A 24211-nucleotide genomic window follows, 5' to 3' on the forward strand; every position below is an offset into this window, starting at 1 on the left:
GTCTTCCTTGTGTCCGTGGTTTTATTTGCGCTAAGCTACTACTTCAAATTGGATTAAGTCGGTTCTTTTAAAAAAAAATTCTTATGCTTACGAAAGAGTGAGAGCATCGGGCGACATGGTTCCAGCCCGTCTTGACATAAAACATAGTTCTGCATCACTCAGGGAATTTCGCAAAGGCACTCAGGGAAAACCTGGAAAACTCGGGGAATTTGGAAATGTCAACTTGGTAGACACCCTGCTACATACAAAGGTTAAGTGTTTAAAAAGAGTGATTTATATTTTTCACAAGATTCAATTTTGTTTATCATTCATGGTACGGGCGCAGCATTCTTGCGGTTGCGAACGAAGCCCTATGAACGACGCAAAGCTGCACGTCTGCGCGTGCCGAAGGCTAGCACTTTTCGAAAAGGGCGCCTTTGTGCCTGCGGTTCAGGCACGAAAGCATGGCCAGCGAGCTTGGTATTTAGTCTCGGCTCACGGTATCGGTGATTATGGGGACCCGGAGCGAACTACGAAGAAATTGCTTCTCGGCCGGATGGTTGGGAGTCCAGGCGATCACGTGCACACCCCGGTTGCGCCAGGCGTTCACGTAGTTGACGCTCAGTACGTTCGCGCTAATCAGGACGGCGGACACGCCGGTCACGTGAGTCAGCAGGCCGACGTGCAGGGCCTTCTCGAGGAGCCAGTCGGCGGCCGTGGCAATCAGGTGAACCGCGCGTGACTCGAAGCGAGGCAGCGTGTTCTCCGTGTCCTCGTAGGCCAGAATGCCGGGCCTCCAAGTCAGCGCCGTCACGATGTCCGGATTCTTGAGCCTCAGTGCGTACACGAAGTTAGGGTAGGAGGAGGCGACCAGCGCCCGGCCGTACAGCACGGGTCTCTCGCGGAACAGCTGGTCGAGCACTTCGACGGCGCGACAGTCGTGTTCTTTGACCTCTATGATGAGCCGCATGCCGAGACGGAGGCACTCGTCGACGCCTTCTTCGAGCGTGGGTACGCGCTCGCCCTTGAAGCGCTGCGCGAACGGGTGTTTGCACGCGGCGTCCAGTTGGCGGAGCTCGTCGAATCGGACGTCCGCCACCGGGCCCCTGCCGTCGGTGGTCCGCTCGAGGGTCTGGTCGTGGAAGATGACGGCGACGTTGTCCCACGTGAAGGACAACTCGAACTTGATTCCGGAGGCGTGGTTGTTCTTGGCCTCGCGGAACGCGGCCAAGGTGTTTTCGGGCGCGTCGAGGCCGCCGCCCCGGTGTCCGAAGATGGGCGGCAGCTCTGTGCCGTCGTCGTGTTTTACTCCGAGGACCACTTCCGTCGCCAGGCCATCGTCGACCCGTGGTATGGAAAGCCACTGAACCACACAGTAAGAGAGAGTGACGGCGATTGTGACCAGGCACAGAGAAACCATGGGGTACTGTCGCAGGACAAAGACACCGGAGGAGGAGGTCTGAATGCGAAGGCGACGACGCTCGTCGACCGCTGCTGGACGCCGGCTGCGCGATTAAAACGCGTAGATCGTAGATGTTGATGATGATGACGGTGCCTTATTCAATGGCACAAACCCACTGTGGGGTATAGGACACGAACCGGGTGGTAAAATGATTTCAAAATCAATAATCGAGGATGAGAAAAAAATCGAAATTAAATGAAATTAAATAGTGTACAGTAAGTAAGTCAGCCTTGCGGAGATAGGAATATTAACATGATCTGAATAATAAAAATACGGAAAATGAAGGTATGCGCAAAGAATTTGTAAGTTAAATCTTGAATAGGTATTTAATGATATTAAAGCTGTGAATCTGTGTTATTGCTATTTTAATTTTGTAAATTGATGTTTTATTGAAAGAGAAATCAATCAATCAATATTTTTATGTCACAGAGGAAACTATAAATAGCTCAGCAAACGTTCTTGTGGCTGTATCCTAATACCATTGCTCCAAGTGAAAGTATAACTGTACTGCATAAAGGCATACCTAGATTTCGAAGCGTAATTTACAAACATCGTTTTCGTATAGCAGAAAACTGCCGACACCATAGTAAAGAATGATCAGTGCAATCCGGCTCATTGCAGAGTTAGCATAAACGATCGATACCCCCGGGCCGCATCTGTGCCAGTAGAGAAGGAACTGGTGGAATACGGCAGCGAAGCCTTGTAAATGATATTTAGAATTGTCGGTTAGGACACCAATGTGGGTTCGAAGAATAATTTGGATGCATCGAGTCTGCAGATGTTTCTGATGAGAGGCTTTTTCTGTCTTCAAAACTGCCTACATTTAACTGCATTGATATGCACAGTTCCCGGCAGCACAGATATCACGGCACCATTTAAAGAAGCTAGTGCTACGGACTGGGCTACTTCATTAAGAAGAATGTCTCGGTGGCCTGATACCCATATTAAATGGTCTACACTTCAGTAAGGCGGAGCTAATGTATAAAACGTGTCCAAAGCTGTCGAATTTGTAAACGCGTTAAGTGCGTTCCATACAGGAAGAGAATCTGTGACGATAACAACTCTTGTTGCATAAAGGAACAACTTTCAAAAAGCATGAACTATCGCTCGAAGTTTGACCTGAAAAAATTTATGTAAAATCTGGCAGGTGAAGTGAAAAAGACCAATCGAGGGATAGTGCCATCGAGGGATAGTGCATTCCCATGCCTGCCTTCCCTTCACACGAGGAATCGTCAGTCGCTATCAGATTTATTGGGAAATGGGCAAAATAGTCTTGCAAAAGGCCATTCCATTATGTCGGGGAGCAGCAATTTTCTTTTAATGGGAAAAGTGTCGACAAATTCGATGTTGAACGACAACGTGGGCCTATCAAACGGAACTATTTCCCCAATACGAACATTTAAAGGTGCTAATTGTGACTGCACAAATACAACCTGTGGGGCATGATACCGGGGCCACGCGTCCTCAAAAAATGAATTTGGTTCTCTAATAACTGCATATTGTGTGCGTCGTAGAGGAGATTCATGAGTTCTTAACTACGTTTCAACCGTACGCATGCGAAATGTCTTGTGAAGAAGAGGCGGGCGCGCTTCCTGATATAACCCATTATCGAAAACGAAAAACCTAAACATAGGCGAAGAGCTTCAGTCTCTAAAAGAACAAGTGGTCTTATTTTATATTTTGCACTTCCGGAAAACAAAGCACAGCGAAGTTCTTGAATCGCTCGTCCATACATGCGGTAGGTCATAATTAGTGTGTCACTTCCCATACCAGAACGCCGGTTACTGATTCTACGTTGTAGACCTACGGTTCGTGTCCGTTTAGTTGAAATATTTTCTACGTGAGGACACCAATTAAGTTTTCCTTCATATGTGACACCCAGGTACTTAAGCAACTCTACCTGAGGAATGGGTCTCCTAAAATATATTAATGATAACTGTATCGGCGCGGAAAGCGGAAAAACAAAGACAGCACTTTTGTCTACATTAAGTGACAGATGAAGATTGTGAAGCCACGCCACTAGAGTGCAGAGGCGTGCTTGCAAGGACAGGCTAAGGGAATTGATGTCTCTCGCTCCCGCGAAAAATGCTATGTTGCCTGCATACACACACAGATGCACATCCTGGCGCAGCGGAACTGAACTCATCAACAGCTTGAACAGTGCAGGAGATAGAACAGCTCCCTGGGGCACCCTTCTTGTCCTTCTTCTGCTACCTTAGTGAAATGGCGCGACCTACTCCTTGGAAACCGGGTCGCCTTATTGTGACGTGCTTCTCCTACTTCACCTCTACAAAGTAGGTGCGTACATACGGTGGGATAGATAGATAGATAGATAGATAGATAGATAGATAGATAGATAGATAGATAGATAGATAGATAGATAGATAGATAGATAGATAGATAGATAGATAGATAGATAGATAGATAGATAGATAGATAGATAGATAGATAGATAGATAGATAGATAGATACATAGATAGATAGATAGATAGATAGATAGATAGATAGATAGATAGATAGATAGATAGATAGATAGATAGATAGATAGATAGATAGATAGATAGATAGATAGATAGATAGATAGATAGATAGATAGATAGATAGATAGATAGATAGATAGATAGATAGATAGATAGATAGATAGATAGATAGATAGATTGATTGATTGCCATAGCAAATTATTAGACAGCAATACGAAATTCGGTTAGTCGTCTTATTAGCTGCACAAACTACTGTAAACATTCGCTTACCAACTAAATTAATAAGCACGTTGGCACGCGCGCACAGGTAACAGGAACGCATCTCACTCGATAATCGCGGGCGCTCGCTGTCAGAGCGCTGGCGTTATGAAGAGCGGCAGCAACGGTGAGCGAATTCGCCCTTCGAGCCGCCTCTCGGTACAACGCGAACTAGGCGCGCGAGAACACGGCGCACAGGAAGCCCTCGGCGATATCCGGTCGTCTAGCCATCGAACCCAGCGCAGATTGCCTCCAAGATAGGATGCACGCGGTCGCGCCCAAGTGGCGCAGCTTGAGTAGAAACGATGCGCACTAACCTGACCTTACATGGCCCTGCCCTAACCCTCCTAGCGCGCGCACATCTTCTCGATGCTCACCTTGCGCGTCAGAACACGGTGAGCACCCTCCCTGCCTGCTTCCTCTGCGAGGGCAACAAGACACCACCGCATTAAGCTAACATACTTCCCCGCTCAGACTCACAAGCTTTCGCTCGAACCTACAGCCTACGGTGCGTGGCCGCGATGTTATCGCATTTGGACTATATATGTAACATCACGGCGACGCCAACGACGGCGTCGCTGTGATAAAATGGCTCGCTGTGAATAAAATGGCTCAATGTGTGCCCGAGATGCGATGTCAAATACACGAAGACACTGTAATTATAACGAAAGAAAATAATGAATGAGTCAATAGTCCTGTTATTGACAGGATGGCTCATTAGCGTAAGTGGATAAGGCTATGTCAGCAGTTAAAATAAATAATTAAATACACAATTAAAAAAAGAGGTTGGGGTCACAACAGAATTGCGGCTGGAAGAAGGGGGTGGACCGGCCATGCGGTATCGAATCATACATGCTATTCCCGTCTCTTTTATGATCTTGTAGCTGATGTCCCGGGTCACACACGGAGCACAAGGTGGCCAACCTCACGAGGTTCCCACCTGATGAGGTTGACCGATTTCAATTTGACCTCAACCTCACAAAGTGAGGTGAGTGTGCCGGCTGGTAGAAATAGTGCGAGTGAGGTCAACAGTGTTGCCCTCAATCTCATTCGTCAGTCTGAGCTTGAGTGAAGTCGAGTTTCGAGGTCAATCTTTTTCGCAGCAGCTTACGTGCACGTATGCTTTTACTGAACAAATCTGCACGTGGTAATAATTCCATTTTTTTCTGAATGTAAATATTTGCATCTTTACAAGTAAGTGTACATGTAGATATCAGGCTATAGAAATTTGAGTGGCGTCCTCTCACGTTTGACGTTACCTAGGGGACTCCGCTGCCGCATCGCGCTTGCTTGATCGCTATATGAATTGACGAGATTGGTTGACCTCCATTTGCCGAGTTTTCAAAACATCGGACAATGCAGGGGCGTTCGTGTTTGCAGGCGTTTGTTGCGTTGCAACACCACGTATACCCAAGCACATGGGGGTCGGACCTCCTAGCGTATAGCGTAGTGTGGCGTAACCGTGCTCGCAACAAAGGGGATCAGAGGGGTTGAGCCGACGCCGGATTTTCGGACCTGAAAGGCCCCCCGGCGGAGGCAACACATCTCTTCGGCCTCTACTTCACAGAGACGGCGCCTCCGGACTGACTCACCTGGGGGAAATCAGTAGTTGCTTTTTCCTACACTTCTTTCCAATCTTCGTTTCTTTACTTTCAGTCTTTTCAGTCTTCTCTTTATTTCCATTTACTTCCAATTTGCTGGGCAGCAAGGGTTAACCTTGCGTGGAGAGCCCACCTTGGTTATACCGTATTTGGTTTAGTAGTGTCGTACGGCTGGCGCGTGCAGGACCTGTCTTTACAAGGTGCCGCAGCGTTCCCTCGTTGCGCTCCATGGTAGGTGGCTGGCGTCGCTACCGAAATTTAACATGTGTATCTATGGCAACTTCTTTCCCACTTCCTGAAAATCTTCAAAAACGAGAGCACGCCGAAGAAGTCTTTTTAAGGCGTAAGCCTTAGATCTTTCTGTTTCAAGGTCGCGTTGTGAGGTACAGAAAATTGGAGCTCTCGTGCCACTGCTCGCACGCTGGCCGACGTCTTCTTCCGCATCGCTTCTTCCACATCACTGCCACATCGACGCCGCTAATCATGCCAGAAAAGACGCACTTATTTATATTTAGTTAAATAAGGCACTCGAACGCGCGACCTTTGGTTCAAGTTGAACCCTCGACGTTTCGTGTTAATTAGGGTGAAGTTGGTGAAGGCACAGTTAATTAAGGTAGCTTTAACTAATGCAGTCTAACCTACGACCTTTCGTGGGAGAAAAGTAATAAGAAGAAGCAACGCATCCAAATGAGAATGTCAAGTGATTTAATGGATGTCACTTGAGAGCGCAAGCTTTTACCTTCACCCTCTTTGGCGTGTGCTAAAGCGACTGTCAATTTTTGACCTTTAGGACCCTCGGCGGAGGCAATACGCCTCTTTGGCCTACGCTTCACGTAGACGGCATCCCCGAACTGGCCTATGCGGGGGAAACACGTAGTTGCCCTTTCCTCTCCTCCTCTCCAATCTTCGTCTTTCCCTCTTATTTCAACCTTTCCTGTCTTGCATTCAATTCCATTTACTCCTAATTTACCAGACATCAAGGGTTAACCTTGTGTGACATTACCAATCTTGGTTAATCATATTTGGTTATGGTGGTGATGTACAGTTGGCACTTGCAGCACCTATACTTTACAGATTCTGCACCGTCCCCTTGTTGGGCTCCACCGCGAGTGGCTGGCACCACTGCGGAAACGCATTTTACATGCATGGCTAGTTCCTTTCTTGTACTTCCAGATCGCCTCCAGAAACGGGGTCGAACCGATGAAGTATTTCAGTTTTTTGGCCACAAGAGAGAAATATTCCCGCACTTTCACGTGACTCATAGTGAGAAGCCAGACTATAGTCGGATACAACTTTAGAAAAAAGGGGGCGTTTACTCCTCCGAGGCGGGTGCACCAATGGGCGCGCATTCTGGACCGACGTCATGCGCCGGATGGCCGGTGACTTCGCCGCTTCGGTCATCTGGGCGGGGCCTCCCCTTTTTTCTAAAGTTGTATCCGACTATAGAGAGTAAGAGTCAAATCACCCTTTCTCGTTGCGATGTGTTTGGCACAGACCATAGGAATAGGCTACAACGCTACAAAGTTGCCAAATAGAGATCTCCTCTCGGAACTCCGCCTCAAAAACACGAAAAGTTCCATACCCTAGTGTCCTTTGGCGAGATACCAGTAATAGTGACCCCGCAACGCATGATGAACATCATTAACGGTGTCATCTCAGATGTGATGGACCTAACTGAGGATGAACTTCCGGAGAGCTGGAGATGAAAATGCGATCATTCTAAAATAAATTATGGTGAGGCGCGATGCTAAGGAGAATCAAACGAAGCACATTATTCTCCTATTCGGTTCAAGTGTGCTGCCCCGGACCATAGAGATAAGGTACATGAAGATCAGGCTCACGCCTTACATTCCCAATCCTCTCCGTTGCTTTAAATACCAAAGGTTCGACCGCAGTTCACAAAAGTGCCGAGGCTACTAACTTGTGCCAACTGTAGTGCCCACGCTTATCCATCTGAATCCGACGAAAACACTCCAGCACGCCGCCTACTCGCGGTCTTGCCAGTCGTGGAAGAAAGAGAAGTAAATAGTTACACTCAACGTGAAATAAAACATTTCATTTAGGGAGGCACGATGGTGGGTGTCGTGCCTGCCTAAATAGCAGCTTTGCCGAAGTGGCGCACCTGGGGCCAGCGCCACAACTGCTCGCGGCGGCTGTCTGGCCCACGCGTGGTGAGCCGGCGGCGATGCCATCCGCCCCCTCGGCGGGTGCCGCCAGTGCTGCTCCGCCATACAAGAAGGGCCCGTCAGCCTCCGAGCTGGTGAACTCCAAGGTGTCGTCTCTCGAGGCGAGGCTTTCGAGGCGAGCGCATCGCTCGCAAGAGCGCGTGTCCAGCACTTCGTAAGAGGCGATGGACGCAACACCGAGCGTGTCGACGCAGCCAGCGCCTATAGGAGCGGAGCGATTACTTTGACCGCTCCAAAAAACACAAACCGCACATCACGGCGCCCGGAAAGGGCTCCGTGAGCTAATTTTGCATTCTTCAAGACACAGCATAAAACACTTTAAAAATGTGCGCGTAAATTCTACAGTGGAATGTGAGAGGAATTCTGCATAGCCTACACGATATCACAGAACTCCTTAATAAACATAATCCAAAGCTGCTGTGCGTTCAGGAAACACACCTTAAAACCTACGCAAACAAACTTCCTCATACAATACGCTATCTTCCGGAAAGACCGTGACGACGCTGTTGCTTCGTCTGAAGGTGTAGCAATAGTTGTATATCAATCTGTTGCATGCCAGAATCTCTCTCTCGAGACGCCCCTCGAGCCGGTGTCTGTGCAAGCGATTTTTTACAACAATAACCGTCTGTTGCATTTACATATCGCCTCTTTACCAACTCAGCAACACGGAATTCTATACACTAATTAACCAGTTACCGGAGCCATACATTATCGCCGGTAATTTTAAATGCGCATTGTAGTTTGTGGGGAAGCCTTCCGGTGTGATGCAAGGGGTTCTCTTAAAGAAAACTTCCTGGTAACCTCTGATGTGGGCCTCCTTAATAAAAATAAAAGAGAGCCTACTTGCTACAATATCTAACAGAATTCATATTCTTCTATAGATTTAGCGATTGGCAATGTGACCCTCCTTCCTTACATATAATGAAATGCCATAAGAATCCATTTGGGAGTGGCCACTTCCCTGTAACGCTCAACTTAATACAACATGACAGTCCCCCCCACAACCATCCCCCCTCCGTTAGAAAATAATATAGGCTGACTGGAAACGTTTTAAGGAGTCGACCTACTTAACACAAGATTTTATCTATGATGATAGCATTGGCGATGTAGTGGCGTACTTGTACTGGTTTTATGCTCGACGCAGCTCAAAAAATTTTTTCTACCATCGTCTTAGCCATCGTTTTGTTTGCACGGCATACCTCAAAATTAGTCCGGCTCGATTAACGACGCGTATTGATTGTTTCCATAGGCGTATTTACCAGGAGGTGGGACTGTTTCCTCACTGTCACAAGTGGGTGGGCAAAGTATGCCACCGGCCCCCACACTTTTCAAAGCGGGCACATTTGCCTGCACGCTGGAAAGTACAACGAAACTAAGCTGAAGCTAGATTTTCTTTCTTGATAGAGTGGCCTTTCATTACTACGTATCCCCTGCCAGACGAGAGTGCTTTTGTGTGATGGGAGCTCGGTTTAGCGGAGGGAAGGAAAACACCGTTTTGTCAACTTGAGAACGGAGAGCCGACAGGCTTTATTCAAATGTAAAAGCCGGTTTGCCGAGTTGTAGTTGTGGCGCCTTTAGACGGGCAGCCCGCTTCGGTTCCAAGAAAAAGCAGGGGGCAATGACCGCTACGGTGAGGCAAACTGGATTTCCGCATCAAATGGCCTCCATGGCGGGGGCAACGAAGTGGCGGGCGGTCGCTACACGTGCTTCCCGGGGCGCGCTGTTGCGGAAGACGCTCGGGATTCCCCATACACGCTCGCGTTGCCAAGAAAGGCTGGCGCTGGCCAGTTCCCGGAACCCTAACAAATTTCAGTTTAAGCTACTTGCGTCACGCCCAGTTTTTTGGGGGGCCGTTATAACTATATTTTAAAACACAATTAGTTTGCTATATTTAATCTACTTACGGCTGAAAGCGTTGCATTATCAAAGGCTGGAACTATTGAATTTCCGTCCAGAGATAGTGTACATGCGTTGCAATAGTCTAAATATCTTACCACCATCAAAAATTTAATCACAACTCTTACAGGTCTAACTGTCGAAGTTCGTTGTGTAATCACGACCTATTGCAGATATGTTCGTGAAAACGACCTTGGTCGAACGTGCAGAGCCATTTCAATACCAGTAGAACACTAAGCACCTTTTTCTAAGGGCACGTGTCACTTCAGATGTTATCGATTTCATTTCCAGGTTGTTTCTAAATAAGAGCTACACGTACTATTACTTGTTTCCCGGCAGGAGATAAAACAGCTGATATTTCATATTTTGAACAAATGAGGGCCACTTTTTGGTGACATGTACCGAACATTTTAACTGTATTTATACTGCACTATAGTATTTTCTCCACAGATTGGGCACAGAGCGCAGGGCGTCAGACCAGTCCTGTGACGATAAAAGTTTAAGACTGGTATTCGACAACGCAAGTGAATAACAATTCAGCTTTTCTGGTGTGAAAGGAATTGTTGTGCAAAGGGAATAGGAGGTGTCGTTATTCTGAAAAATTAGCTATAGCTGGCTTCAAAGTCTTAAATAATTGCATATATACTGAATCTAGAAGTAGTTAAGTAAGCTGATGTAGGAAGTAATCACAATACAGGGCCTTTGAGACTGTCAGCTATTTCGTTGATGAATAACCCCTTATATCCAAGCACCCAAAGCAATCTAATTAAATTTTGTAGACAGGCACCTGAAAAAGAAATGTACATTTTGTATTTGTTGTGAGCGATGAACGTAAAGATAAAGAATCGGCTATTATGACTGCCATCCATATTGATGAACTTAGTTTGTGTAAGGTTAACGTTACGGCTAGAAATTCAGCCAGAAATATGGATAAGAAGTCGGGAGTCTTGATTGAGAATGACTATTCTAATGCAGGAGCGAAAATGCCAATTCCAGATTTTTCGCTCTGCGAGGCGTCTGTCGCAATGACCGTATCGATAGTTAAACTCAATGAATAATCTTGCAATAGTCCATTTATTGTCTTGTGAGAAATAATTTTTGCGTTGTTTCGGTGGAAGTCATCATAGGTGATTTTTGTACTCTTTCGCACATCACAAATAGGTGGCATCTCCCAGACACGTACATTTAAGGGATTAATAAATGTTCGTACAAAGAAAAGCTGCGTTGTATATAACCGAAGTCAGTGTACTCCGAAGAATAATGCAGCCTGGGAAATAAATATGTTTTCCTCTGCTGAGCACTTCGTTCATTTCTCTGGTTCCTATAGTTCCGGGGCGCTATAACGTAAAACTATTCAAAACTTTTCTATTCCAATTCTGCAATCAGCCCACCGCGATTGGCCCAAAACTTTTTTGGACCACCCCCACTTTACCTGTCTGTCACGCGACGTCACGAAAACCGCGATAGCTCTCCATATGATATGACGTGTAACACTGATTATGCATGATTTGACCGAACAAAACAAAACAAGGTATTTCTTATTCGATGTGTTTTTGCCATTAGCCCTCGTCTATTAGTCAAAAGTTTTCGGGCTGCATCCACTTCACCTGCCTGTCACGCGACGTCGTCACAAAACCGCAAGAACTCACCGCGTCAAAGTGACGTGTACGCGTTAAAGATGCATTAATATGCTGAGCAAAACTGAAATTTCTTCTGAATAGCCGCAGCTAGGCTGCCCCGTTCCGAAAAGAATAAAATATGGCTGCCGCCGATCGGTCAGGTACTGCCTACTCGCACTTGCCGGATAGCATGGGTTTCTTTGCGTACCGTGGGATCTGGATTTCCACGGGAGCCAAATACAAAAACAGTCGTGCGCTTAGGTTTAGGTGCATGTTAAAGAACAACACCAGGGTGTGAGAATTAATCGGGAGTCCGCCACTACGGCGTGCCTCATAATCTTATTATGGTTTTAGCACGTAGGAGCATCATAGTTCTGCCTATACGTCTGCCGCGATGCGATGTGCCATGTGAAGCAATGACAATGCCCAACCCTCTCATAAGTTATAAACAATGGCGCACAACAACGCCTCAAGCAAACGCGTCTCGCTGTAAGTTGTGTACTACGCAGACAAAAAGCAGTGGTGCACGCAAGGTAACATTTGCCATCAACTCGCTACTCTCGTATTGCACTAAACGCTGAAGAAATTATACATTCGCTGTCAGCATAACCGCTAATTCTCGTCAATAAAAGCAAACAACACAAAAGCTTCGCTTACATCGATTCCTGCAGTGCGTGGGATCCGGATATTTTTTTAGGCTGTGGATTTATACGCTTCGAATTGGCGCTCATTAATACAGTATTTTCATTCGCAGTGAGCAAAAGCGGCTGTGATGTCCACAGTAGAATTGATTTAAACGGCTTCACTCCCATGGCCATGACATAATTGCCGATGCCGTGGGATCGTAGTCGTCAAAATAAAATACAAGTGACAGGGAAATCAGGAAGTTGATAAATGGCAAGAAGGCAGAACCTTGCACAAGACCCCAGGAAAATAAAATGACTTCTTGAGCAGCTTGGCTAGGGGACCATGCTATGGTTTCAACGTATCTTAAAAATCCCCCAATATGTGAACAGAAGTCGACAAAACTGCAGGCATCTTGGGAAAGGTGAACCCGCTGGAAATCTCAGGGCAGTACGAGCTTAAATATAAAACATGACTTAAAGATAAAAAAAAAACATAAAGTTGGTAGCCAAATTCTGGACAAATAATTTGGCTGTTGAAGGAGTTGAGCCGAAACCCAATGGTGCGAAATAAGGCGAGAATGTCGGCAAGTGTTGTAGAGAAGTCAAGCAGGTCCTGTGGCCGACGCCAGCTCCCGGCAACTGTCAGGCGACTGCACATATAAGCGAAATGCGTGGTCGTCAGTCGTTACAGGGTGATTCGGGTATAAAATTTTCGGCGCGCACTCCATCCCATTAAATACAATGCATTCTACGGTTATTCTTCGACGGCTCGTACCGATTCTCGCACCATGTCGATGCAAACAAATTGTCTCAGATGCCGGCTGTCACCTTCCTCTAACTGCCAACATTCTTTACCCACTGTAGTTGGTTAGTGAATGTAGTGTTGGGCTGCTAAGCACGAGGTCAAGAGATTGAATCCTAGCCGCGGCGGCTGTATTTTGATGGGGGTGAAATGCGAAAACACCCGTGTACTTAGATTTAGGTTAAAGAACCCCAGCTGGTCCAAATTATAACGTAATCCCGCACTACCACGTGCCTCATAATCAGATCGTGGTTTGGGCACGTAAAACCCCATAATTTATTATTTACTATTCCTTAAGGATGTCTTTGGAAGTCGCACAACTCTTGAATACAAATGTCAGGAGTTGCGCGCGAGGTCTTGAGTATGTGAGTAGCCATTTTGGCGTTCCATATCTGCTAGTCTACATTGCGGCTATGTTATATAGGCGGAACGGAAACATCGTAGGTAATATAGAGAACAGACAAATCCCGCATATATTACTGCACAATAATCTTCAATAGTGGTCCTTTTTCACGCACGTGGATAATCGTGACAGGACAGTACTTTCGCAACTAACTGGAAGTACTGTATATGCAATGCCCGAAGGTGTGCCTGGCCCGGTGGCCAGTAAATGGGACGTAATATTGTGAGCAGCTTCGGCCATAGCATGTTAACGGACGACCACACAGAGACAGTTTGTACAATCCTTGTGTCGTGCCCTTGCCTCAAGGTGCAAAACCAACCTATCCATGTATCCATCTAAATAGTTATGCACATCTCGATTTGGAGCTTCAGATAGCAAAGTCATTAGGGAAATAATTGGGGGCACCTTAACGAAATCGATAAGTCAAAATCAAAAGCCGTCCACGACGGCGTCTCTCGCAAACGCTGTGCGATGTTCGGAAGATGATGTGCCTACTGAAGAAAGGCTGCTGCGGGGTGCTTCCGACGATTACCCTAGCTTGTTTACTCCTTAGTATAAAAAAAGGGAAACAAAAAAAAAGAACCGTATCAAAAGCCCAGAATCGCTCGTCGCGACTAAATGCTCTTAGGATCGTAAGTCATTTCCAGGCGACGATCGAGCGGCTACGATTTATGAAGAACACTGATAACGCCGGCGGGACAAGCATTGTGGCAAAGTTCAATACGCAGAGATAGCTTTTACTTATTTCATTTTTGTTTTGTTGACGTCATCACGCGTCACCGCGAGAAGTTTGAAAAGTTTAAGGTCATTACGCCACGTGGTGGCACTCACGCGAAATAAACCCTCGTGTCCAGAAAGGCTGGATACATCCGCAAAAAAATGGCCTCACGGAGCGTCTCGATCGCACCCTCACAGACATGCTCGCGAAATATGTCTCTTCAGACCACACTGACTGGGACCTCGCTCTACCGTTTGTTACATTTGCTTATAATTCCTCGCGGCACGACACAGCCGGTTATTCCCCATTTTTCCTTCTGTTCGGCCGATAACCAGCACTGCATGCCCTTCGACACAACCCTCCCTGTTCACGCGGCACCGACCAGTGAATATGCACTTGACGGCATCGCCCGTTGTGCCCACGCAAGGGAAATCGCCCGTGACCGCTTTCTGAAATCCCAAGAGAGTCAAAGGCGTTTGTACGACCGGAGACACCGAGACGTGCACCTCCCGCCTGGTTTTTTGTTGCTTCTTTGGTCTCCGTCGCGTCAGGTCGGCCTGTCAGAAAAACTGCTGTCTCGTTACACACGAGTGCTTCGTGTCGTGACTCCTGTCACCTACGATATCGCCTCATCTGCTCCCCAGACCAGTGATATAGTGCACGTTACACGACTGAAGCAGTATCACCCTCCCAGGGACGACATTTAGACGCCCCGGGACGTTGCTTCTGCCACCGGGGGATTATGCTACACGCGTGTGGTATTTGATTGTCTGAACGAGGCGCGTGGGCGCCATCACTCGAGAAAAGAGGAGGAAGAACGAACTGGGCTCGTGCTGTGAATCTAACCGGTCAGCGCTGCAACCGCTGTTGTAAATATAACCTGTAAATAGTTGCTCGTCTCACTGACTCGTCCTTCGCGTAACAGTATGTTCGCCAGCTGCTTCCAACATTACGCGCACGTCGGCCTGCATGGCGTGGCTGATGCGACGGTAGGCAGTCGTTCTCGACACGGAAGTCATGTTGACGCGACTAGAGCGTATTGCTCACTTGCTTTTCTCGTTGTTCAGATTCTCAATAGCCAATAAATTGACGTGTGCGTGTTGTTTACGGGAGTGACATGGAGAGTATAGCACCGGACTGCACTTTAAAAGCGGCAAACTAAAGTCTCAACCAGACGTACGCGCAGGCACGCGGTCGCGCAAACGCCCCACCACGTCCGAACGCGTACGGCGTCAGGCGCCGAGGCTGCATCGCGTGTCGACGCGCAGTGGCGTGGATACCTTGCACTTCTAGGTTTTTTACGCCTGCGCCGGAAGCGGCCGCCCGCGTCACCCGCCGGACGCTCCTCACGTGACTACGGCGAACCAACGTGACTTCCGGAAAGATTCTTCGCGCGGCGTGCAGGCAAGCCCGGGCATGCTGCGTGCGTTGTGATCGGAGTTCCGCGTGGGTTTTGGTATTTTATGATGGCAGCCGCTGAAGTATTCAGCCATACGGCCGCATTAATAATGAAATGTTCATCGCCGAAGTTCGGGAACTGACAGCGTCCAGCACCCGTAGAGCACATAGCACGCGAGTGATGCTATGCCGACGCTGCTGCAGGTTTCACTGAGGTCACAATATTCGGTATTAAGTCGCAGTTGAGTTGACTGAAGCACTAGGAGTCCTGCAATATCTTTTTGCAAATATAAAAAGAAATTGTAAGTTAAATCTTATTGCGTTTTATTGCCACCTTTAGCACATTGTTTAATGCGACCGTTAAGCGAAGGCTGGGCTGCCTTCAACACAGAAACCTAACAACACTGCGCCGCCGCGACGAAACTCGCGGCGACGCGCGGCAAGTCGTGCATCGTTTGGGTGCGCGCCCTCTCGCTCCGTCGGGCGCGACGTGACGTCGAGTGAGCGCGGCGCGTGCGGACGCGTTCCAACGCGTACGTCTGGTTGGGGCCTAACGCTACGAACGTGGATGAATGAGAAATGCAACGATAACTTACTTTCGTATTCGCTTTCTATGGCGCGCTTTCCGCCAAGCGTAAGCTCTAAAGAAGGTTAAAAACAACGCCATCACGCATCTCCGCAGGCCAGACTGATCAAAAACAGTTAGAAAACGACAACACTTACCTTTGATTGAAACGCAGACCGGCTCCACGAGGCCAACTTTGAAAACATTATTTGAGGGAGCGCGCGAAACCGCGAAATCTTGCGCGAAACTAGAGTGTACTTGTAGTACCTAGAATATACATATTCTAGGCACTATTGGGGGCGAGGAGTTACGGAGTCGCCATCTGTCGGAAGCGCCTCCCTTGCGTAGTATGAAAGATCACGCGGGGCGCTCCTCATACCCACGAAACACAGAACCCCTCAAAAACCTCTTGAAACCGCTACAAACGGCTATAAACGTCTTTGTCTATGATAAGACTAGCTGAGAATAAAATTTCTTCGAAACATAACCTCAGCACTTCGAATATGCTATATTATATCTGTGGTAAAACCCACTACTGGTGTCACTATTCTATTTTGGTAAGCACATTCATAACGTGTACCTCAAGAACTTTTTTGGTTCTTTTTGTCTAAAAGTGGATAAAGTGCCAAACCAAACGATGTGTTAAAAGTGCGGTCACCGTCGGCGTTAACGAATAAAATACGCCACAGAGAAATCGAACTCGTTGGAAGCAACATAATAAGTTGGCTTTAATGTTAAATAATTTCACACCAGAACTTCAACAATCAAGGGCGTTTTATTGTTTTCCATACGGGGCGCCCACACGACGCCTGGAAACCATTCTTCTCTGCTCGCGCAGCAGGTACTGATAGCAGCAGGAGCGAAACGCCGATGTTGCAGTAGTCACGGCGGTGCCACATAACCAATGCGCTGTGATCACTTCGGCGGCAGTCAAGTAGGCACGCTCCAAATTTGTCAGACATGTCATTCCGTGCTGAAAACACTGGGAGGCACGAAGTTTGAAAAAACTGTCACTGCCGCCCGCAATGTCTCGATCGAGGGTTCGTTATGCCAGTTGTGCGTCATTCTAAGCCGTTCTGTACATTTATACTGGATATTAACTGTGGACATTTAGCTGTGCTGATGCTGTTTGCCGTGTGTTTTGCCTCAGTGCTTCTTGAGATCGGCTGTATTGCGTGTTTTCGCCGACGGCTTACTACCACTATGGCGAGATCTGCGTTCGCCACCTTCGTGTCTCGGTGCGTCTTTGCACGTCGCACGTTCGGATAACACTTTTTCCAGTAAGTGAAATACACTGCACTTCGTTTTTCGTCAACCGTGTGAATATTTTTAGGTGTTACCCGCGACAATTCTTGATGGATGGACTCTTCTTCTGCCCTGCGGGTTTTCGTCATCTTTACTTTTATACGAGGGTTCTGCTTTTTGTAAGGTTCTGGCTGGTGTTGTATAAGTCGCGGGCCGCTTTTCTCGTTGCGACGATAGATTGGATTTTTTACAGGTACTGCTCCAGGAGGGCACATGTAACTGGTAAACGGAGGCTTCGGGAGGGCACTTGAGATTATAATAAAAGAGGCGGCGCAGTATCTCTAGGGCACCCAAGGGGTAGCGGGGGAATGAAAGGTGGAAGCCGGGCGGCCTGTGGGTTGGGGCCGTGGAGGCCGAAGCGTGCCAGGGGGTGTTCGCATAAAAAATTGGCTGTCCGCGATAGCGGACAGCCTATGTTATACACCCCTAGCACGCGCAGGGGTGTATCAGAATTTAGAATCCAGAATTTGGAATGCCATAATTTAGCTATTTATTTGCCCTGGCCGATTAGCCTGCTACATTTAACTTTTTACTTGGTGGGCAATTATTCAACATGGACCATTACTTGAATACACCTTTTTGTGTGCAGCGGCTTCTCATTTGTGAGTCAACGTAGATGCTCAGAATTGCCTGAGGCTATAGATGCACTGATGAATTTGCTACCTATACGAATCACTTTGCACTTCCTCGTGCAAACAGCATGTTAAAACTTCCAAGACAGTGAGCAATGTTATCGTTTGATCACATCATGAGATACTTTCAATTTTGTATAACGCATCATCCAAGGTGATGCATCATTGGTGTGAGGCATTGTCCTAAGCCAATTAGGGTCACATGAAAATATGTCAACAAAAGCGATTGATCCAGCTAGGAGTGTTGCTTTGGAACACTACTTTATCACCAGCCCTCCTTTGCATGCTACCTGCTTACTCTGTACTGTGTCAAGTTTGAAAAAAAAGGCAACAGCTAGGTAGCGCAAAATGCCAAACTTACTTTTAGTTTAACAATATAAAACGCTATTGAACTTTTTAATTAAGTTAGTACATCATTTACCTGCAGAGTGGATTACTGTTTTAAACTGATTATATTTTGCAGGAAGCTTCTCAGACTTGGTTAACAGGTTTCTAAGTGGCTTTTTAGCCACAATACACCATATATTAATTTCAAGGCTGACTTTGACTCTGCTCTGTAATCTAATAACTATATGCCAGGAAATATACTAGTCATGTTAAACATCATCACATACATACGTTTAGATACCCGTATTATAAGAGAAAGGAGGACTTAAATTTATTTTTAATGTGAGCCATACTTTTTACTTAGCACATATTGCTAAATGAAGTTGAAGTTGGAACATTCCCATTTCCTCCCCCGCCTTTCCCCTCTTTTGTACAGGTATTGCTTGCCTACGTCTACAAGAACTGTTGTGTCGAGACAAGAACCTTCACGCGTGGCCTGTGACAGCAAGCGTTTGTGGGCAGCCAGTGCTCTCCTACAAAGGCTGGCCTGCTCTGGCAGCGGCGGCAATCATCTTCAAGATTTATCCGTTATCACCTTTGCTGCTATTTGTCACTCTTGTTAATTACACTTTCTGCATCTTTTCTAACTTATTAGGTAATAAAGTATAACTATGTGACATGGTGTGAAGTAGATGTCTTGCTGCATTTTCGCTTGCAATCATCTTTTATTCATGAAAAACTCATCGTACAGTGTATGAAAAAAAATAACAGCATATTACGATTTACCTTTCAGTTCTGGTAACATGCAAGAGAGAGAAAGAGACCCGCACGTACCCAAAGGGGTGCCCCCCCCCCCCGCCTTCCCGAGATTAAGACGCATACTCCCCCCCCGCTCCCCGCCCACGCCACCATTTCTCACACACATTCCTAAAGCGCCGCCAAATCAATGTTGAGATTTGAAAGCTATTCGGCGGTCAACATTTTGCAGCCTTTATCACACCTTTTGGATGGCGGTAGTTATCGGCGTCTCCTGGGATGTGATGGCCAGTTTCCTCATCAATTCGGTGCCCGCGCGATTAACTCGAGATGCATCCAGTTGTTACCGTCTATTCAACGGTCACGCCCATCGTTATTGCTTCGCAAGTTCAACCTTCTTCAACCAGGAAAGGGATTCAGTTCATGGTCAGCTGGTCTGTATGCACGTGGAACGAGTTGCGGCCAGAGAAAATGCCAATGGCGTTTAACTTTTCTTTTTGTTTCATTATTTCCTCGAGTGACGGCTCGCCGCGACGCTGACAGATCCTCGCAACCATATGGTGGAAAGGTGGAAAACAAAATAATGCGAGATAGCATCCATCATAAATCGCTGGAATAACCTTGAAACTCATAGGGAATATGACTGTCACCTGTTAACTCTTCTGGTTTTTCCCTAATTGTACAGCACTTTTCGTGCAAAATTGCCAACTGGAAACAAGAGTCGCAAGGATTTGAGAAATTAAGCGATCTTCTAAGGGACAGAGCGAAGGCAACAGCCAAAAAGGAAGGAAAAGCGAAAATTAGCAAATGTAACCGTTGTTTGTGAAAATATTCATGAATCAACATCTTTTTATTTAAAGAGGAAGAGAACGCCGCCAGAAGCGGAGGACAATTCCGTGTGTTCTGAATGACGCTTCTACAGTTATCATTCGAGCCGCTTAACGTTGCCACTTCTCTGCTGTGCTTATGTAGATGTTTTTCTAACCTTCCGCGGTGGGCGCAGTACGTGTAGAGTCGCAGCTTCGTGCGCCATACGCGGTTGTATGCGACTGGCGGCCACGCATCGTTACGTAACTTCCCAAATAACAATAAGAGTCGGTTGTGGCACTTCAATCTTAGAGCAGTAAACGAGGGATCCAAAAGTACTGTGATTGTTCTGCAAATATATATTTCTGTATATTTCTTCCAGAGCTAACTAAAAGAACGCTACTATAGTCGGATACAATTTAATAAGAAGCTTTAGCTCGGACCCAACTCCAAGGCGACCTATTCAAATACAGGTAAAACGCAAAAACGTTTTTTCTGAGATAACCCCTGGACCGATTTTAATGAAATTTGTTGCATTTGGGAGAGACAGGCAAATTTTAGTGACTGTTTGAAGCGGAATTTCGATATTGTGCCTGAATTTTGTTAAAAGGATCCTCACATATTGGACAGCTTGAGAAATGTAGAAGCACGAAGTTTACAAATCCATAGCTCTGTATCAAGAACAGATGCCGCGGTTATGTAAACGGCATCCATTAGACCATTCAAAGCGGACAAATTCGATATATCAGTTTACATCTTATGTGAATCATCTTATGTCATCTTATGTGAATCATCTTACATCTTATGTGAAGCTGCCCGCTCAGCCCATATTGAAGAGCACCATGTACCAATTCCACTTTCTAGAACTGACGCAGCACGGAAGCTCCGCCTGCTTGCTCGGCAATGCACCACGTCACAGTGTAATGGGCCACATTTAAGAAATACTCGACTGTACTCCCTTGATCCGACAATAAGTCTCCGAGCGCTATCACAGCTTCGCCGTGGAGACGCCGCGCTCTTGTATCGACTGTGGTTGGGTTTGCCTTTACCAAAGCCTATGCATTCCGCATAGGGATGACCGCCACCGCCACCTGTGACCACTGCGGCCATGAACAATCAATTCACCATATTTTGTGCGCTTGCCCGCAGTACAGTCCACAGAGGGAATGCCTTCGCCACGAACTTCACCAATACCACCGAAGGGATCTAACGTCACAGAAGAAGGCCGTGCAAGCGATATTGCACTTTCTGCGATCTACCGGCCTTCGCGAACGTCTTTAACTGGCACGCCTTTTGTGTTTGTGTGTCTACATGTGTGCGTGTTTTGTTTTGTTTTTGTTTTGTTTTCCTCTCTGTCATATTTCTAACCCCCATCTCCCATCCCCAGTGTAGGGTAGCAAACCGGATACTGATATCTGGGTAATCTCCCTGCCTTTCCTTTTCATCTCTCTCTCTCTCTCTCTCTCTCTCTCTCTCTCCAGGCACGTACCCAGGATTTTTTTTCGAGGGGGGCCCCAACCCAAGGTAACTTTTCTATGCAAATTAGGGGGGGGGGTGTACCTTTACTAGTACAAATGTGAATAATGCCCACCATTCGCCATAAAAACGCGTAAACCCACAAAAGAGAAATGAAATAAGGTGTATTTTACATGTACGTCTGTGCGATACACCTCTCCCTTTACTTGGCAAACAAAAAACCACGCCAAATGGACTCGCGCAGGAAAGAAGCGCAGCAAGAACACTGCCAAGAACAAGTAAAGAAGCGAAAGTGTAAAATAAAGATTATTTTAGTAGAATATAACTTCAAAAACAGTAGTTGGCAACAAAGGCACACGGACCGCGCGGAGTTGTGTTAGTCCGTCAGCCACTAATGTCAGAAGCAAACAAAATCGTCGTCATGCGGCCTTTTCAAAATGGCGTCATACTTGATACCTCCGGAGCGTCTGCTGTTCTTCAAAAGTTTTGTCATCGGCTGAAACAATGAGGTGTGCAACAGACATGGGCAAAATGTATCGAGTCTGAGCATTTCACTCATCAAAAGTCTGCTGTGCAGTTCATTTCACTGCTGAACCCGTTTTACTCATGAAACTTCACTACCAACTGAAGTGAAACGTCGCAACAAATAGTTGTAGCGAAGCAAGCATGTTATTTCAGTTCAATAAATTAATTAGAAATTCGACATTCCACTATAAAAGGCGAGGGGAAAGGTATAAAATTACGCGCTAATAGTTTTATTCTTGTAGTTACCGCCTTATTTGGGTAACAGAAGAGGTTTGAAGTACGAATTATTGGCAGCCTCGCGCAGGAACAGTGGCTGGCGGTTATGAGGGCGTGGGCGGGGCTTCATTGCCGACTTAAGAGGAAGCTTTAGCTCGGGTGCTCCTATCTAAATACATGTAAAAGGAGAATTCGTTTTCCTCAGCAACAACTGCATCAAATTTGACGAGGTTTGTTGCATGTAAAAGAAAAACTTAAACTCTAGTGACTGTTGGTTTCGAATTTTCGCTTTATACCGTCAATGTTTTATTAAAAATTATCAAAAAACGAAAATTTTCAGAAAACGAGACTATCAAGCTTACAACTCTGTCTTTCGGCAACGAAAACTGATATCACAATTCTGTGAATTGCATCTAATAGTGCATTTAAAGCGGACAAAAGTGATATGTTACATATCAATCAAAAAAAAAATAGTAATATGGAAATACACCTTTTGCAGAACCCTTGTAAACAACGCAACAAATTCACATAAGATGTAAAATGATATACCGAATTTGTCCGCGTTGAATGTTCTAATGGATGCCGTTTACAGAACCGCGACGTCTGTTCTTGACGCAGAGCTATGGATTTGTAAACTTCGCGCTCCTACTTTTTTCAAACTGACGAATATTTGAAAATCTTTTTAACAAAATTCAGGCACTAAATCGAAATTCCGCTTCAAACAGTCACTAAAATTTGCCTGTCTCTCCCAAATGCAACAAATTTCATTAAAATCGGTCCAGGGGTTATCTCCAGGGGCGTAGCCAGGGGGGGGGCTTATGGGGCTTCAGCCCCCCCCGAAATTTTTTCGTGCTCTCATGCGCCGCCGACGAAAACACCTCCCTGTGCCGGAAATCATGCTCGATTTTGTCTAGAATGTCCTTAATTCACGCTCGAAAAGACATTTTAGCGCAAACATTGAGAAATCGGGCTAGATTTCGCGGAAACGCCCATGCATCGGGACTCGCATATCGTAACGCAAGGAGCCCCACCGAGCACAACATTTCAAGGGCGTTATGATGGCGAGCGGGCTCGTCTCGGCATCTCGCGGAGGCCGCAGTATCTACGGAGCGCTTGGATTTCAATTCTGAAACTTTGTGGGTATAAAGTTCTCATAACATTTTGATGCGAAAGGTGCATTGACATTTCCAAAGTCCTGCTTTAGATTTTCAATTCCGGAACTTTGTGGGTTTAATGCTGTTGTAAACATTTGACGCCAAAGGTGCATCGACTTTTCCATAGTCGTACATAGGGCCATACAACGAGACAAGCCAAATCAACATACTATCAGACAAGTTGACAAAGCACGCAGCGAGGTCCGACGAGACAAAGCGTTGTGGTGGTTCATTTGTGCCATCAGGTCACAGAAAAGAAAATGAACATGTATTTTTCACCTGCGCCAAAGCATCCATGTCAAGACACTAAAGCCACCATTGTAACTAAGTTCTGATTTATTTGTCTACCTAGACTTTTATTCGCGAGGATGCATTGAGCCTCTATATATATATTTTTTTTTGTTCTCGCTGCTCATGGGCTGCCGATCCAACCAGAGCGCATGCGTTTTTCTCGTGCTGCATCGACAACCGTGCGGCGCACTTGGATGCGTGTTCGTTTTTCTCTGGCCGACTGCATTTTCACCTGGCAGAGTATTGGACGCTTTCTGGCTTGCAGACAAGAAAAAGAAACAATGCATAGTCGCTCGCCGCCAGCACTGCGAGGACTCGACGGATTGAAACGCATTCGCTTGAGCGCAACCTCTCCGGAAAATTTTGTCTCGCCGGTGTAGGATACCGAGCAGTATGCGTATGGTTTTCTGTGGACCAAGCGTCACACGTTTTTTTCGATATTCCTTCGGTAGCCACACTAGGTGCCCAAAGTAGGCATTCGATTGTAGCCAACATGCTTTCCTTTGCGTTATTCTATTTCGCCGCCTCCCGCCCCACAAAAGAAAAAAAATGAAGACGTTGTGGCGCAGCGAATTGTCGCATGGTGAAAGTTCGATTTTGTTACTTCTTTTGCGGAAAGTAATGGGCCACGGGACGCTTCAGTTGCCGGATACTATTATATTATTGCGATAGCAGCTATATGAAGACTCCAGGCGCATTCCTGCCGTTGCTCTCATGTTCCGTATAAAT

The 24211-nt window shown here is 46.4% G+C and overlaps 1 protein-coding gene across 1 annotated transcript; it reads right to left on the minus strand.

The window, feature by feature from the left end:
* Nucleotides 1-276: 276 nt before the first annotated feature.
* LOC139056152 (glycerophosphodiester phosphodiesterase 1-like) lies at nt 277-1513 on the minus strand. Its single transcript, XM_070534105.1, has one exon. The coding sequence runs from the start codon at nt 1397-1399 to the stop codon at nt 464-466; it is 936 nt and encodes a 311-aa protein (XP_070390206.1). The 5' UTR covers nt 1400-1513; the 3' UTR covers nt 277-463.
* Nucleotides 1514-24211: the final 22698 nt, after the last annotated feature.

Source organism: Dermacentor albipictus, chromosome 1 (assembly GCF_038994185.2).
Source record: "Dermacentor albipictus isolate Rhodes 1998 colony chromosome 1, USDA_Dalb.pri_finalv2, whole genome shotgun sequence".
NCBI classification, from domain to species: domain Eukaryota; kingdom Metazoa; phylum Arthropoda; class Arachnida; order Ixodida; family Ixodidae; genus Dermacentor; species Dermacentor albipictus.

What these genes read in the sequence shown, in the direction of transcription:
- LOC139056152 (XM_070534105.1), bottom strand. Translation starts at nt 1,399, where the DNA reads ATGGTTTCTCTGTGCCTGGTCACAATCGCCGTCACTCTCTCTTACTGT.